The following is a 17,837-nucleotide window of genomic DNA, read 5'->3' on the forward strand; positions in this document are numbered from 1 at the left end:
GTGAGCGTTTTAAACGTGTTGCACACGCGTAAACTAAATTCAACGAATGACATCAAGCGGTTTAGAAGCCAAAGGCCTCGATCCAGTTTAAAAAATCCATTCTGCGCGGTCATGGTGATCGAGAAAGAAAAGCAGATCCAGCGAGATGCGGCGAGATGTGACGCGGGAGAGAGTTGCGCATCACTCCATCACTCACCCCCAACCCAACCCCCCCCCACACACACACACACACACACACACACAGGTTGATGGCTGGTTAAAGCAGTCTCACCTGGCCCCGAGTCAGACTGAGGGTGGGAGGGGCTGGAGGAGGCTGCACACCTGTTGTGCAATGAGTAATCAATGTGCACATGTTCAACCAGCCATCACCACACACACTCCTGCATGCACCAGGCACTTCAAACGGTACTATAAACCGGATTCCAACTTCACCACCCTGCGTTCTCGTGTCTGCAGGAGCCCAGAAAAAGCCAGCTAGGTGGTGCGTAGCATCCTCCATTGCCACATAAGCCATTTTCTTTAAAACTATTTCATGGTTTAACCTTCGATCCATACAACACAGAGTTAAAAGGTAAGGACCGTTTTCTGAACCCATTTCCCTTTCTCAAAGGTTTCAGGCTGCTCTTAAGGAAACTTTTCAATCTTGTACAACAGTGGATTAACTTCTCACACCGATTCAACTGTGCATTACAGTAAACTGGCGTATTTGTACACCGTACACAGTTACGTGCTAACAAACAAGTTTGGCATAGAAACAACCATCCCTTTGGCTTCTCATCGTCCTCTGAAGCTCACATTACCTGCGGTCATTTATTATCAACACACACAATCACACTTTTCGGACGCGCAAGGGCTCCACTCATTCCAATAGGAGTACAAACGTCATCAATTTGCTTGAGACACAAACTGACTAGCTGCTCTCTGGCGCGGCCATTTTGTCGCACATTGGCCAAACGTCACTAGGAAATAGGAAACAAAGTTGTACAACTTTGGTGGAGGGGTCGTTGATGAAGGATGACACACAGATTCACAGCTGTCGTCTGCCATGTTTTATATGGGCTCCTGGAACCTGCTCCAGAAAATAATGATTGGTAGTGGAAAGAGGGAGATGAACAGCCTTGAAGAAGACACGGCAATCGGGTTTGTGTATGTGTGTGTGTGTGTGTGTGTGTGTGTGTGTGTGTGTGTGTGTGTGTGTGTGTGTGTGTGTGTGTGTGTGTGTGTGTGCGTGCGCGCAATTCTGGGAGTTTGAGGGATTTGGGGATGAGTTACTGTGATCCTGAGGTAGAAGGAAGATTGCGCTGACACCAAATGAAAAATGTCTGAGCAGTAGAGTGGGTGTGATGGGGGAGAGGTGGGGGGGTGAGGTAAGGACATAGCCAGTCAATAAACAGAGCCAGTGCATTGGGTAATACTGTGTGTGTGTGTGTGTGTGTGTGTACGTGTGTGTGTGTGTGTGTGTTTGTCAGAGCTTCCACAGAGAGCTGACACAGAGAAACACCTACCTGCTTTTTAATTACATGTTTCCTAATTAACAGGGGAAAGAGGATGTTCTGTGTGGGTTATTAGCATGTGGGTGTCCACCTCTACCATTCTTTCATCTGATCAATGCAATCAATAAGATACAATCCCCACCAATCAATACAACGGGATGTAACTCTGCATCACAATTGGGTCTTCATCCAACACGGAGCGATTTCAACCACATGGATGGAAACAGGCTCCAAAATTCAATTTAGAACGTTTTCATGTTATCGGACAACTGGCTCTGACATCTAGTCAGTTTAGCTGACGTTTCTATCGGAAACAACTTGTAGTGAATTCAGTTACATGCTACTAAGGAGGTTGGAGGGGCGGGGCTGTCCCAGCCTGCAGGTGGACTGAGGACAATCCAGGATTGAGCGGAGAACCATTTCAGCAGCGCGGCAAACACCATAACCACTAAACCATCCTGCCCCCCAATTTCCTCCAATAGCTAGCTCCCACTTGAGAGGCTGCCATAAAACACAATGATGCATCCAGCGTGGCCTATATACCACAACACCTGCCACCACTTTACCGCTTCACCGAGGCTCGCAAAAGAGCATCCTTCTCTCCTTCCGGAACCTGCTCTGAATCCACAGTTTGCCTCTCTACGATGAAGCCCGGATTTTGCCAGAGTGAAGGCACATGGATCAACCTTCACTGTCTAGGAGATGTGGAGCGATTGCCTGTCTTTGTCTCTCGACTGGTGCCTCTTTTTCACATATTTTTCATATTTTCCCAGTGCTGTGTACGGTCAAGATGAAAGAAGGGTGGCGTGTGGGCCTAGAAAGTCGACAAACAACACAGTTTTCCATTCCAAGTAGAAGGCAATGAAAGGTTAATTAAGGTGGTCTGCAAACTTCAAACACACCCCTGTGGTTCATAGTGCGCCCTAACCAATCGAAAGAACGGACCGGGGAGATGCAACCAATGAGAGATCAGCATAATGCGAGAGGGATGGCGGGTCACCATGGCAACCACACGCAGTCCACAGGTGGCCATACTTTCAGAGAAGCAGTGAAGCACAGAGCAGGGCTGAGGATGGAGAGACACACTCAAGGGTTTATGAGGCCAACCCGGCTGTAAATCCACCAGGCCTGCGCGCCTCTGTATGTGTGTGTGTGTGTGTGTGTGCGCAAGCGTGCTCATACGCATGTGAGTGTGTGTGCGCATGCGTGCTCACAGGCATGTGAGTGTGTTCGGTGTGTGTGTGTGTGCACGCGCACGCGTGTTGTTTATCGCAGACAAACGCACAAACAAGCGGTTCAACCGGTCCCCTCCCCCGTTACCTAGAGACTTTTGTTGTCATGGCGACGCGGCCCCGTCCCCAGCTCGTCGCGGTTGGCAGGACGAGACGGGAGAGACGGCCTTCGACAATGATGTAATGGATTTTTGTGCGTGCGCAAAAACAAGGGCACAACACAATGTCAACGTTAAATCACGCCATCCTATGTCTGCTCAGCTGTAGGGCGTACGGCCAAAGCAGGCATACGAAGGGGAACAATGACTAAGATTAAAGACGCGCAGTAAATCCATTTTGCCCCAGATGCCCCTCCCCTCCTATCGGGAAGCCGCAGGTAACACGGGTCGATACCATGACACCCCCTGGGGGGGGGGGGCAAGCTGGATGCCTGCGAGCATCCAGCTTGCGCGCTTTGTACAAACATTTAGTCGAGTTGGAGATAGCAGTTGTTAAGTCTTTTAAATTGAGCAGAAATGTACAGTTAGTAATTAAATGTACCAAGGGGCTGTACTTAAAGCTACAAAAATAATACAAATCCAAAAAAAAAAAAAAAATCAATGCAACTCTAACGTCAGCCAGCTGGTGGGGGCGGGGGGAGGGCGATGAGGGCATTGTTTGAGTTTCAGACGTCGACACGAATTCTAACACGAAAACTCATAGGTCAGTTTTTAACTCATCCACCCTGGGACCTGGTTTCAGAAAAGCGCGTTTTTGGGCACCGAAAACGCCGGACCCTTCCAGATGGTCGGCCCAAACGCACAAGACGTATGCGTTTTCACCAAAAAGTCGGTTCCGTGTGGACGGCCCCATTACGTCCTTGCGGCCAAAGATGTTAACCTTGCGTCCGCTGTTGGAAGAACGTGGAAGCATATATTCAATCATAGCAACAAGCAAGAAGCAAAATCAAAACACACTATTGTTCCAGAAGTCAAAATCTGATTTGGAGCCCGTGCATTGATCGGTGGCCGTGACGTCAATGGTTGAGGCCAGGAGGAAGTGAATACATTGAAAATAGATTGGAAAAATCCTTTGGCCACCGTCATAATCACTCCTGTGCTCTAGGGTGTGTGCGTGTGTGTGTGTGTCTGAGTTAATGATGGGTGAGGAGATGAAGGGGGGTGTTGGAGGTGGTGGTGGTGGGTTGATTGTGTGAGGTTTTATATTTGGCTGACAGATGAATCATACCCAGAAAAAAGTGCAAGTTCAAAACATTTATTTATTTGCTACACCTCTCTCTCTATCTTCCCCCCCCTCTCTCTCTCTCTCTCTCTATCTTCCCCCCCCCTCTCTCTCTCTCTCTGTATCGGCCCCCCATCTCTCTCTATATATATCACCCCCCCTCTCTCCCTCTCTTTATCACCCCCCCCTCTCTCTCCCTCTTTTTATCAACCACTCTCTCTCTCTCTCTCTCTCTCTCTCTCTCTCTCTCTGTCTCTCTCTCTATCACCCCTACTCTCTCTCTCTCTCTCTCTCTCTCTCTCTCTCTCTCTATCACCCCTACTCTCTCTCTCTCTCTCTCTATCACCCCTACTCTCTCTCTCTCTCTCTCTCTATCACCCCTACTCTCTCTCTCTCTCTCTCTATCACCCCTACTCTCTCTCTCTCTCTCTCTCTATCACCCCTACTCTTTCTCTCCCTCTCTTCATCACCCCCTCTCTCATGGGTAACAGTAAATCCTGTTACCCATGCCTCCATCTGTGCACCTGCCACCCCCCCCCCCTCTCTCTCTCTCTATGCATACACAGACACACACACACACACACACACACACACACACACACCATTGATCTTTGGCTTACGATCTTTGACCTGTTTCCATCTCTCTTCTGACTCAGTCTTTCAACTGTAACAGCAACACTTACAGCATTTAGCCCCGTAAGCATTTAGCACATAGCATTTAGCTGCTAACATTTAGAACATATGATCTATCACAAAGTATTTAGCATACAGCACAGAGCATTTAGCATTCAACAAATATCCTTTAGCATATATCATTTATCAGACAGAATCAGATGGCATTTTGGAAAGATCATTTAGCAAACAGCACAAAGCCCATAGCATGTCATCTATCAAAAAGTATTTAGCATAAAGCACAAAGCATTTAGCATTCCACCCATAGCCCTTAGCATATGTCATTTATCAGACCACATTTAGAACATTTTGTTTATCATGTAAGCATTATGGACAGAGGATGTAGCATACCGCACAAAGCCTATAGCATGTTACACAATGCATTTAGCATTTGGCAGATAGCATTAAAAACAAATCATTTATCACGTTGCATTTCACACACAGCACGTAGCATATGGCATTAGCATTTAACATTTGGCATAGCACGTAGCATTAGAATGTTTAACCAAAGCTATTTGTTGACAGTAATGATATATTATCTATATCTAATTGTCTATTTTCTATATCTTATAATGGGTAAATGAAATGCCAAACATGATCAAACAATGGAAACATGGAAAACATGCATATGTAATACTACCCATTGAGCAACACATCAACAAAACACACTCACCCACATACCCACACACACAGACACAGACACAGACACACACACACACACACAACCACACACACGCTGACACAAACTCAAAGACAAACCACTTTATATGATTCGACCTTCACGACTCATAACTTTAGACAATGCAGAACGTCTTTTGGAGTCAATGCGTTCTTGCATCGCAGAGAGATCAGTGTGAGAAATACAAAAAGGCCACTTGAGATATTGAAGGAGTTACTCGCCTATATGAGGAGTAGGTCAAAAGGGTCAAAAAAATTCAATTGATTTTGCCATTTTGATTTGAGTGCTGTGCTTTTTGAATTGATAGACATTTTGAATTGAGACATTGGAATATATTGCTCACTGATCATATGCCTACATGTATGTAGTTGGACAAGTTAGTCAATTACATTTGAGAAATACCCTTGCTTATGTCTGATATTTTTGGTGTGTGTTGGGGGGGGGGGGGGGGGGGGGGGGGGGGGGGAGGGCTTTGACGTATAGGGCCCTATCTCGCATCCGGCGACATTGACTTAATCACAGGCGCACGTGTCGTTGCTAGTTTGCAACTGGCGCAGAGCGTTCTTTTCCCTCATGCGCCACGCGTCGGTAAATTAGGGAATGATCTTGCGCCCCAAGGGGCGGTTCGGCGAAAAGAGGAGGCGTGTTCTGGCGCAAAAGAGGAGGCGTGTTGCAGTTTTAGAAACCACTTGCGCCACAAATCAGGAAACACCTGGTTTAAAGTCAGTGGCGCGTTGATCAGATGCTATTTTAAGGGCGCATGCATAATGTTGCTTGTGCCCCTCGCGCATACACTTTGCTTCTCTCATCTACCTAGCGAAACATCTTGGTAAATTATTTGGGAAAGAACAGCTGATACAGCGGTAATAAGTTGTACTTTTAAATCAATGCATCTGCAAACACCGTACAGCAAACACATATTTTCTTGACACAGACATCGTGTACATGCCCATAACTTTTAGGATTGATGAGTATTTGATCGTGAGAAAACATTGTTTTACCGCGAGTGAGTGTTAAAAAGAATGAATGAATGCGAGCGCGCGTGTGCGTAAAATAATTAATGAATGCGGGCGCGCGTGTGTGCGTCCATCTGTTGAAACACACGCAAACTAAACACGTAACGCATAATAGAGTCCATGGCAATGTATATTAACGGGGGACACATGCATATTAGGAACACAAGTCGATAACGATAATGCATACAATACTGATAAGAAACTATGTTTATAATGTATTGCTTATATCATTAAATAGAACCACAGTTACCGCATATCATATGTTATATCATATAAGTTTTCTTTGCCGAAATTTATTTGAGGACTCTCATTTCTGAAGGTGTGGAAGAAAACCTTATTCCATGTGTGAATTAGGCAATATTATTGGACCATAAACAGCCATTTGAAGTTTGAAATTCATGTGCATCTGTCTCATCGGAGACTGCAGACGCGCTGTCAAAATATAAACTCGTCAGATTCAAACGCGCTCATGGCTCTAAAAGGGGATGGGAGCTGGCACTCTCATTAGTTTATTGCTGTACGCCCAAAAAACACCTACGGGTAATTAGGCTACTTCAGACCAACCCTTTTTAGATTTGCGCCGGGCGCAAGTCGTTTTTTGCGCCGGTAAAATAGCGACGTCGCCATAGAACCACCCACAAATCTACTTGCGCTTGGTGCTTCTCACTTGCGTTTCAGACCGTTAAAATAGGGCCCATAGTGTTAATATGGGCCTGCTTACCGCTTGTTGTTACTAAGTTACTAAGAACTGCGCACAAGTCCTTCAGCACAAAGTAATTCCATATCGAGGCAGACCGGCTTTTAATGATTGAGAGCTTTTATTTGTTTTGGTTTTGCAAAGTACTGAGCGTCCACACCTAAACCTATAAAGACTCTTCTGTTGTTCTTGTGTTTACATTTGTCCAAATTGGGACATCGAATGCGCTCCACAAAAATGCGAGAGATTAATATATATATATTTGGTATTTGCTATAAAATGGTAAATAGCATAATATAGTAACAATAATCACATCAGTGAACGTTCAACTAGATTTCCACTTGTTTTGTTCCCATGTTTTTGTTGGTTGTGTTCACTGTCCAGTGGGTGTTGAAATATAAAGATGAATATAAATAATAATAACGATAAGAAAAAAAAAAAAACACACCAGACCTTCAGCACAAAGTAATTCCATATCGAGGTAGACCTTTAAAGATGTGCTTGTGTTTACATTTGTCTAAATTGGGACATTGAATGCGCACCACCAAAATGCGATAGCTTAATATATATATATATATATATATATACTTGATATTTGCTATAAAATGGTTAATAGAATAATATAGTTACAATGATCACATCGATGAACATTCAACTAGATTTCCACTTGTTGTTTTGTTCCCATGTTTTTGTTTGTTGTGTTTGTACGGGAATCTGCAGTTCTTTTAAGGCTAGGGCGTGTTCACAGAGACCTGCATTCGGTTTGCAAAGTCTGTTGCCAAATAAATATCAGCTTCTCTTCTATACTTTTTCACAAGGCAAGAAAAAAATATAGTCCAAACAAATAAGAATACCAAGAATTGACAAAAACATTTATCTATTCGTATATTTACCAGTAATTAGGGAGAGTTTGCAAGGTCTGTATACAAACGCAGACCGAACAGATACTGTGAAAAGAAAGACCCAAAACCCAAAACATCATGACATTTGTACAGATGTTCACTCAGTTAATCCTGAATACGACCACAAAAACAACAAATAAAGCAGTCAGAAAGCGACACTTTCTGACACGGGCCAACAGGTTCCACCCTCCATCATCCTGTGTGTGACGCAGACGCATCAACGATGAAGAACCCTCTCACTCTAACACCTATACTAATCCTATGTAATAATGCTCATTACTGCATTAACTAATGCGAATGTTAATAAGGTGTGATTATAATTCATCTTTGTTCACCTCGGTTTCAAGGAAAAAGTCATTGACTTGCTCGATTCCCTTATGGATGAACTCATACACGTTGTCAAAGACTTCAGTGAACAGGAGAAATTTATCTTTAGTTTCAGAGTACCACTCCCTCAGTGTCTCAAGGTAATTCTTGCTTGCCGCAAACTTGGGCCTTCTGCCTTGTTTTATCGTGGCCAATGTAGCTTCCAATTTACCTCGAACCTCTTCGGCCTCTTCAAGGAGGGTGTCCATCCGAGTATTGTAGTAGTCCTGGAAGCGCCGAGAACAACAGGTTACAGTTTGTATTTTATAGTTCATCGCATCAGCATTGATGAACCCACTCACTCTAACCCCTATGCTAATGCCATATAATAATGCTTACTAATGCATCAACTAATGCTAATGTTAATAAGGTGTGATTATAATTCATCTTTGTTCACCTCGTTTTCATGGATAAGGTCTTTGACTTCCTCGATTCCCTTCTGGAAGAACTCATACGCGTTGTCAAGGGCTTCGGTGGACAGGAGAAATTGATCTTTAGTATCAGTGTACCACTCCCTCAGTGTCTCAGTGTTCTTCTTGAATGCCGCAAATTTGGGCCCATGACATTTTTTTAATATGGCCGATATAGCGTCCATTTCACTTTCAATGTCTTTGAACTCTTCAGCGACGGCGTCCTTCCGAGTATTGTAGTAGCCCTGGATGCGGCCAGAACAACAGGTTACAGCTCGTATTTTATAGCGGCTTAAGCTAAGTTGTTACTTTATTGTGCTTCGTATTGTCATGTCATATTTTTAATTTATATTTGGATATTCTTTTATTTCCAAAGTTTTAGTTTGTGTGGTTTTTTGGTATCAGTTATTTCTACACCATGTAAGGGATAATGTTCAGTGAGCCGGACATTAATGTGCTATCAACTCTGACAGGGTGATGCAGGACCCAGACACAGAATGAAGGGGTAAAAGATGTTTGTGACCTGAATAAATTAAATCATAAGTTTAGCTTCTTCATTTTAAGTCTGGCCAATGTCACAGTTTATTTTGCAACTGAGTGACCGCGCCCAATTTGTGCCGTAGGTCTTACAGCGCCGTGCGAGATGTGACTCACCTTCAGGGATTTGAACTCAAATTCGACAGCTTGAATCAACTTCTTTCGGTCATCCTGAGAGGTGGAGCAGAAGTCAAAAGTTAGATAACTGCTTTGTCTTTCTGCAGTTTTGAATGAGATTTGTTCCCTTGATCGAGTGGTCCAACTGGTATAAGTCAGCCATGACCCCTTAAGAAGCATAACAGCGGCCCAAAGAGGTGGAATTGAGGCATGGAAAAGAATTCTCACGCTGTGGGGGGACGTGCCGCGTCTGGCCTGTAGGGGGAGTATGGGCATGTTGGGAGCGCAATGGATCTGCAGGGGGGGAATGGGTCTGATTGCGAACACCTGCTCGCAATCGGACCAATCAGGAATGTGTATTTACGTGCCTGCTTTGTCTCGTAGTAGGAGAATGGGGAGCAGAGACAGAGAGAGGCGATCGCTACACGATATCGCCATAAACGCACCCTGGGACCGCTTGGAGTGGAGTAGAGTTTACGTTGATCGACCCGTGGTTTGCTGGACTGCCGGGCGATCGCATCAGAGATAGCCAGGAACACACCCCGGGACCGCGTTGAAGCGTAGTTATAATTTACGTTGAAAGCTTTGTCTTGTATTGAACTGCTGGGGACCGAAATAAACAGTCTGCGGATTATCAACACAAACCCGGTGTCCAAGCGCTCATTGAACCTGTTACAGTGGAGCCCAATGTGGGGCTGAGCGCAGAAAATGGACCAGTCACCACTTGTGAGTGTGTTCGGGCATCTGGCCCAGATGTCCGAGCGACAGAGCCAGGTGCAACACGCACAGAACGAGGTGAGGAGATTGTCACCCAATTGCTGGTACCGAGGAGCCGCCGGGAAATTTTCCAGTTTTATAGTTTTTCAATTTTATAGTTTTCAAGGCGGCGCATTATAACCCAATGGCGGTACGATACGATAGACTGGGCGTGTCCACCTAGATGTATGACGGATAGATGAGCAACGTTTGCTACAGTCCACCGGGTAGGCTGGTAGACTGATCTATCCAGCACACATCTAGTTGGACATGCCCACCTGTGATTTCAAAAGAGGCACATTTTCAAAACGGCTTGTAATGGCTAATCACACACCTGGTGGTATAATATGTCCCCTTTAAGATTGGGATCAAGAAATTGTGATTTTTGTTTTCTTTACACGTGGAAGCTGATAAGAATATGGAATATTCAACCATCATATCACATACTTTACTATTGAATGAAGTTGTAACCGTCTGTTGGCAGCGACTTTGCTCAGTTTTAAACGTTGTGCACTGGTAAACCAGCTCTAGATAAGGGAAAGTGTAGCCAGTGGCAATACAATGTGCTTCTCATAAAATAAAGCAAAATGATAGTAAGTGATAGGCTACGAGGAAATAAAGGCATTCGAATTTGAAACTGATCCTACTGATCCTAAGTTCTGTTTAGTTCTGACAGTTTTTTATCGGATAAAAAAACACTGCTGTGAATAACTTTTAGATTCCGAACGCAGTGCACATGAACGGTCGCTGTCGGGAACACGCGTAAGCGTCATCACTGACGAGGTGTCTCGTTATCACCTGGACCATGAACACGCCTTGATTGCTCTTCAGCTGGGCGGGGCTGCAAACCTTTTCACCAAGTAGTTTTAAAATCAAATTAAAATCATATTATTGTATTGGCTTTACTTTTGTATTTAACACGAGTAATTGAAATCGGTTGAGAAATGTAAACGTTGCTGTCTAGTGCTTTTTACCCAGAAGAACTGCAGCTCTTCGCTGAGTAGAAAAAGACTGGACATATTTACCAGTGTGCTGTTCAGTATCTCCAGTATCGGTGCAAGACACACAAACGTCACCAGGATGGAAAAGACAGTGCGGGTCATCCTAAAGAGCACAGAAGAACAAGCAGTTCTTCCTGACACAGACAAGGATTCCATAGTACTATTTCCCTGTCTGGTGGGAGTTCAAATATAAAAAAGTATATAAATAATAAAAAATATTTAATATTAATAACGATAAGAAAAAATTTAAAAAGATCTAAAGACCCTAACCCTAACCCAAAAAAATAACAATTATATTGAGCCTTTCTGTCATGCTTAAATTAAAGGACAAGAGGAAATAAAATGACAAATGTAATGTTTGGTACGAGTGGTAACCATCAGACACAGGGTCAGTATCCGTCCTCACCTGTTGGCTGAAGATGCTCGGAAGTCCTTGAGAGAATTCACAATCAACCTGCTTGAAACTGCAATAAAGTCTCGATGGCCAGAAGGTTGGCGGTGTGGGTTAGGGTTAGGGTTAGAGGAGTAGCTCTCGTTTTAGCCCAGCCCTCTGTTCACACAGAAGGCACATCACCATCCCTTTCATTCTGTGTTATCCACTGACGGACCGGGGCGCTTCGTGTTGCAGGTGGGGCCAGTGGAGCGTTTAACCAACGATATTTTTTAAGTAACATGTCATATTTATATTTAATATAGTCGTGGCAATTTCTTTTAACAGATATTGCGTCTAGGAAAGATGAGATTTCTTAATGCAAAAAGCAAACAACACTTGTAAAACATATGCAGGTTTAATGCATGCATACATTAGACTCCTCTCTAGCAGAGTGTGTCCAGAATACACTTTGATAGAGTTATTCATACAGTTTCAGATCCTCCCCACATCGCAGATGTCAATAATCAAATCAGCTAATGTTTACCCAAGTGTAGCGCTTGTCTGGGGCCAGTACTAGGAAAAGCACTAAATATCTACCTAGATTTGAAAGGAGAGGTAGCCTAAGAAAAAAGAACAAGTTGAACAAATTACCAGTTTATTGCTTCACTTTCAGTCATGCAACAACCACAATATATAGGAATGAAAAATAGAAAAAGAAGAGTAGGTTGTTTGGAAATTGTCTGATTCTTGTAAAAAAAACTCAGTCATTTCAGTGTGTGTAATGCAAAGTTCCAGGATATAGTCCATTTACAGTTTTTGCCCATTGCTTGAACAATGGGCAAGCAATGGGCAAAAACTGTACACCTTATACACATGTAACCATATCTTAGACAAAAGTGCTTCTTTGCACTTTAGTTGCAATTGTGCAACACACTTGCTCCTTTCTGCAACACACTTGCTCCTGCACACTACACACTATTTCATACATAAGACACTTAAAGGACAAATCCAGTGTAAAATGGATTTGGGATATGTTTGGTATGATAAACGCATATAGACGCATTCTTCAGTTGCGAGGCATTGATAACTTTGTAAGTGTACAGATTGTTTATTAAAAAGGACATTTTATACACACAATACCATCAGTAGATCACCCGTCAACGCCATCTTGTTTTTAAGACTCGATAGGTAGATTGACGAACACAGAGATTGTGACATCCGTCAGCAACACGCAAGCTATGTGTTCGCCAATCTACTTATCGAGTCTTAAAAACAAGAAAACACCTCTTTCTGGGACACATGGCGTTGGGAGATGGGTGCCTCACCCAAACAGTCTCTGTCAGACACATTACATTACCACTGTTCGCCCTGTGTGTGTGTGTGTGTGTGTGTGTGTCTGTGTTTATCCATCTCTCTTTTCCTAAAATGAAAGGGAGGGGAATTCAGTTGGTGGCATTCTGCAACCGTAAGTTGTTACTAAATACTGCGCACCAGACTTTCAGCACAAAGTAATTCCATATCGAGGTAGACCCGTTTGAATTATTGAGAGATTTTGTTTGGTTATATATATATATATATATATATATATATATATATATATATATATATATATATATATATATATATATATATATATATATATATATTGTGGCATCCCGACCCCCACCGGGAGGGTCCGGGGGTTTGTGGTGGAGGGCGTGTACCACCGCCATCCACCAGCCGGCGACAGAGAGCAGCACAACCCTCAACCCCATCAGCCGGATGAGGGACACCTGACCAGAGGGAGGACACGTGGGTGCAGACCTCTAAAAGGGGAGCGGAGGACTGACTCGAGGAGAACGGAGATAAGGACGACACGAAGGCGCCAGAGACTACGAGGCTCGCGGAGACCCTAGCTCAGCATTACCGCATTTAGTGTGTTGCACGGCTTCGAAATAAACGCCGACTGCGGCTTTAACCCTTGATTCCTGTGTGATTCCTGCCGGGTATTGACAATCGGGGAAACGGGTTGCCACATATGGTGGAGAATGCAGGCAGTCTGACGACCCCCTCTACAACCCCCCTCAGTCGACATGCAGAACCCGGAGGAGAGTGCGGCGACGTCCGCCCAGCAGCAGCAGCGGCCGTACTACGGCTCACCCAGCAGTCCGCCGCGAACGCCGCCGCCGCCGCCGCCGCCTCCGCCGCCGCGACCGCCACCCCAACCGCCGCCCCGACCAGCCGGCTCTCCAGGCTGGGTCCCGACGACGACGTGGAGGCCTACCTCGAGATGTTCGAGCGGACCGCCCAGAGGGAAAGCTGGCCGGAGGAGCAGTGGGCCCATATCTTGGCCCCGTTCCTCACCGGGCCCGCCCAGCAGGCGAGCCAGGACCTACCGGCGGAGGCCGCCCGGCAGTACCCGACCCTCAAGCAGGCGATCCTGGCCTACTACGGCCACAACCTCGCGGCCCGCGCACAACGCGTCGCCGACTGGCGGCTCGACGACCGGGGCGCCGTCCGAACGCAGATCGCCCAGCTCACTCGGCTGGTGAAGCGGTGGCTGACGGCGGGGGAAGGGCCCAGCCCCATCGATCGGGTGATCATCGACCACACGCTCCGCCGACTCCCGCCGGACGCGCGGCAGATGATGGCCCACCACCACCCCGACACCGTCGACGACCTGGTCCGGCGACTGGAGAATTGGCAGGTGGCCCAACAGAGCGCCCGAACCGGGACCACCCCACGACGCGCCGAGACCCGCCGGGACCCACGAGGACCCGCGGCCGGGGCCACGAGACACCTCCCCGACCCGCCGAGCGGGAGAGAGGAGAGGAGAGGAGCGAGTGGAGGCGCTGCTATGGGTGCGGCCAACCCGGCCACCTCGCTCGCGACTGCCCGGGGAACCGAGATGTGTTGATGCCGTCGGCCGACGCGGACCCGGGGGCGAACCGGCCCTGCATGCTGGCGACCTGCTGGGCGCAGGGGACGTCAGGTAGCCCGACCATACTGGCGCGGGTGATGAACCGGGACACGCAGGCCCTCGTGGACACCGGAAGCGTGGTCACTCTCCTCCACCCCGACTTGGAGGGCGGGAAGGAAGGGGCTCCAATGGAGGTGGCCTGCGTGCACGGGGACACCCGGACGTACGAGACCTGCCACGTTGTCATACGGACCCCGCACGGGACGTTCACGACGCGGGCCGGGATCGTACTCCACCTCCCGGTACCGCTGCTGATCGGGAGGGACTGCCCGATTTTCCACCGGCTATGGGACCCCGCGCGCGAACGCCGGAGCCGGAGAGAACCACCCCGCAGAGGGCTGAAGGGAGCGCGACAGGCCTACGGGGCTACCAGGCTCCCGTCCTCCCCCGGAGGGCGAACGGAGGAAGACCAGGACTCGGCGGGGAACGGGCCCTCTCCACCGGGGTCCCCGATCCGAGCGGCGGGAGGACCCACCGGCGCCGGGCCGCCGGACCCCGCCGACCCCCCGGAAACCCTCCCGGCCCCCTCCCGAACGGACCCCCCGGAGGCGCCGGAGAGTTCCCCCCTCACCGAGTTCTCGGACTTCCTGCCGGAAAGGGGGGAAGGCTCGACCCGACCCGGCCAGTTCGCCACTGCCCAGCTCCGAGACGAGGCGCTAAAACACGCGTGGAGCCACATCTTGGCCCACGACGGACAGGCACGGGACTCGGTGAGTTACCCACCACACCCACACTTCAGCACCAGGGGGGGGCTGCTATACAGAGTAGTGGCAGGAGAGGGCGGGGTGAGGGAACAATTAGTGGTCCCGCGTCTGTATGTCAGCAAGGTGCTCTTTATGGCCCACACACACCTCCTGGGAGCCCACTTGGGCATGGACAAAACCCGGGACCGGGTTTTAGCGAGGTTCTACTGGCCAGGGGTAAAAAGGGACGTAGAACAGCACTGCCAGGCGTGTCCCGAGTGTCAGCGGGCGGCCCCTCGAGCCACGGCCAGAAACCCCCTGATTCCCATGCCCATCATAGAAACCCCGTTCGACCGGAGACATCGTGGGGCCCCTCCCCAAAACCAGCCGGGGGCACCGGTACATCCTAGTGCTGGTGGACTACGCCACCAGGTACCCCGAAGCCCTACCCCTTCGCGCGGCCACAGCCAAGGCGGTAGCCAAGGAGCTCATGCTTCTGTTTAGCCGGGTGGGGATAGCCAGGGAGGTCCTGACAGACCAGGGATCGTGCTTTATGTCCCGTGTGATTAAGGAACTGCTTAGCCTCCTCCAGGTCAAGCAGCTCCGGACGTCAGTGTACCACCCCCAGACGGACGGCCTCGTGGAGCGTTTCGATAAGACACTGAAACAGATGCTGAGGAAGGCCATGGATGCTGACGGGAAGAACTGGGACCAGCTGCTGCCCCATGTCCTGTTCGCCGTGCGGGAGGTGCCCCAGGCCTCCACCGGCTTCTCCCCGTTCGAGCTGCTGCACGGGAGGAGACCCCGGGGAATCCTGGACCTTGCCAAGGAGGCGTGGGAGAGCCAGCCGTCCCCCCACCGCACCACGCTGGACCACGTAGAGCAGGTGAGGGACCGCATGGCCAGAGTGTGGCCCATCGTGCGGGACCACCTACGGCGAGCACAGCAGGCCCAGGCGAGGGTCTACAACAGGGGGGCCCAGCTGCGCACCTTCCGCCCAGGAGACCTGGTGCTGGTCCTGGTCCCCACGGCGGAAGGCAAATTCCTGGCCAAATGGCAGGGGCCATACGAGGTGGTCGAACGAGTGGGGGAGGTGAACTACCGGGTGCGACAGCCCGGGAGACGCAAGCCCACCCAGCTGTACCACATTAATATTCTGAACTAGTGGAGGGGGGGAGTGGACCCGCCAGACCCGGCACCCCCGGCGCTGGCGGCCCGATGCCAATTCCCGGTGGTCCCGGTAGGGGAGGACCTCAGCCCGGCCCAGAAGCAGGACCTCGATGAGATGGTGTTGCAACACCAGGACGTGTTCTCGGAGGTCCCGGGGAGAACAACGGTCACCCACCACGATATCTGGACGGCGCCAGGGGTAACGGTGAGAGTCCCCCCCTACAGGATCCCAGAAGCCCGGCGGGAGGCCATCCAGGAGGAGGTGGGACGAATGCTCAAGCTCCGGGTCATCGAGGAATCACGCAGCGCCTGGTCCAGCCCAGTCGTCCTCGTGCCCAAACCTGACGGGACGGTCAGGTTCTGCAATGACTTCCGGAGGCTGAATGAGGTCTCAGAGTTCGACGCCTATCCCATGCCCAGGGTGGACGAGCTGATCAAACGACTCGGGCCAGACAGATACCTCACTACCCTGGACCTAACCAAGGGGTACTGGCAGGTGCCGCTGACCCGGACCGCCCGGGAGAAGACGGCGTTCGCGACCCCGGGGGGCCTATATCAGTACACCGTCCTCCCCTTCGGCGTCCACGGGGCCCCGGCCACGTTCCAGAGGATGATGGACCAGCTCCTACGGCCTCACCGGGCCTACGGCGCCGCCTACATTGATGATATAATCATCCACAGCGACAGCTGGGATGTCCACCTCCGGCAGCTGCGGGCCATGTTGGGGGAGCTACGGAGGGCCGGTCTAACCGCCAACCCGGCCAAGTGCCGCCTCGGGCTGGAAGAGACGGCCTACCTGGGGTACTGGGTAGGGCGGGGAAACGTCCGGCCGCAGGAGAGCAAGGTGGCCGCCATCCAGGACTGGCCCCGCCCACCTCAAAAAAGCAGGTGAAGTCGTTCCTACCGCTGGTAGGGTACTACCAGCGGTTCATACCCGGCTTCGCCACGCTGGCCAGCCCCCTCAATGACCTGACCCGGAAGGCCTTGCCCGACCGAGTCCGGTGGTCCGAGGCGGCCGAGAAGGCCTTCGGGACCCTCCGGGAAGCCCTATGCTCGGAGCCGGTGCTCATAACCCCTGACTTTTCTCTCCCCCTCATTGTGCACACAGATGCTTCGGAAGTAGGGCTGGGGGGAGTGCTGTCCCAGGTCCGGGCCGGAGAGGAGCACCCAATCACCTACATCAGCCGGAAACTCCTGCCCAACGAGAGGAATTACTCCACGGTGGAGAAAGAGGCCCTGGCCATAAAGTGGACCGTGGGTAAGCTCCGGTACTACCTGGTAGGTCGGGAGTTTACCCTGGTCACCAACCACGCCCCCCTGAAATGGATGGCCAGCGCCAAGGAAACCAATGCCCGGGTGACGAGGTGGTTCTTGGCCCTCCAGGACTTCCACTTCAAGGTGGACCACCGACCGGGCAAGGAGCACACCAACGCTGATGCCCTGTCACGCCGGGATGCCTGCCTGGGTTGGGACCCAGCCAACCGGGGGCTTCATCAAGCGGTGAAGGAGTGTGGCATCCCGACCCCCACCGGGAGGGTCCGGGGGTTTGTGGT

The 17,837-nt window shown here is 49.5% G+C and overlaps 1 protein-coding gene across 1 annotated transcript; it reads right to left on the bottom strand.

Annotated features, from left to right (window-relative positions):
* Positions 1-7,919: 7,919 nt before the first annotated feature.
* LOC307090850 (uncharacterized protein) lies at positions 7,920-11,581 on the bottom strand. The gene is made up of 5 exons (XM_079757643.1): positions 11,506-11,581; positions 11,124-11,202; positions 9,343-9,396; positions 8,676-8,933; positions 7,920-8,505 (listed from the first exon to the last, which is right to left on the bottom strand). The coding sequence occupies exons 2-5, from the start codon at positions 11,199-11,201 to the stop codon at positions 8,227-8,229; spliced, it is 669 nt and encodes a 222-aa protein (XP_079613769.1). The 5' UTR covers position 11,202; positions 11,506-11,581; the 3' UTR covers positions 7,920-8,226.
* Positions 11,582-17,837: the final 6,256 nt, after the last annotated feature.

Source organism: Pollachius pollachius (genome assembly GCF_949987615.1).
Source record: "Pollachius pollachius genome assembly, chromosome: 20".
NCBI classification, from domain to species: Eukaryota; Metazoa; Chordata; class Actinopteri; order Gadiformes; family Gadidae; genus Pollachius; species Pollachius pollachius.

Excerpts from the sequence above, each read along its gene's own strand:
- LOC307090850 (XM_079757643.1), bottom strand. The coding sequence starts at position 11,201 with ATGACCCGCACTGTCTTTTCCATCCTGGTGACGTTTGTGTGTCTTGCA. Across the intron at positions 9,397-11,123 it reads AGATACTGAACAGCACACTG|GATGACCGAAAGAAGTTGAT; the intron begins GTAAATATGTCC and ends TCCACCTCTCAG. Across the intron at positions 8,934-9,342 it reads TTGAGTTCAAATCCCTGAAG|GGCTACTACAATACTCGGAA; the intron begins GTGAGTCACATC and ends GGCCGCATCCAG.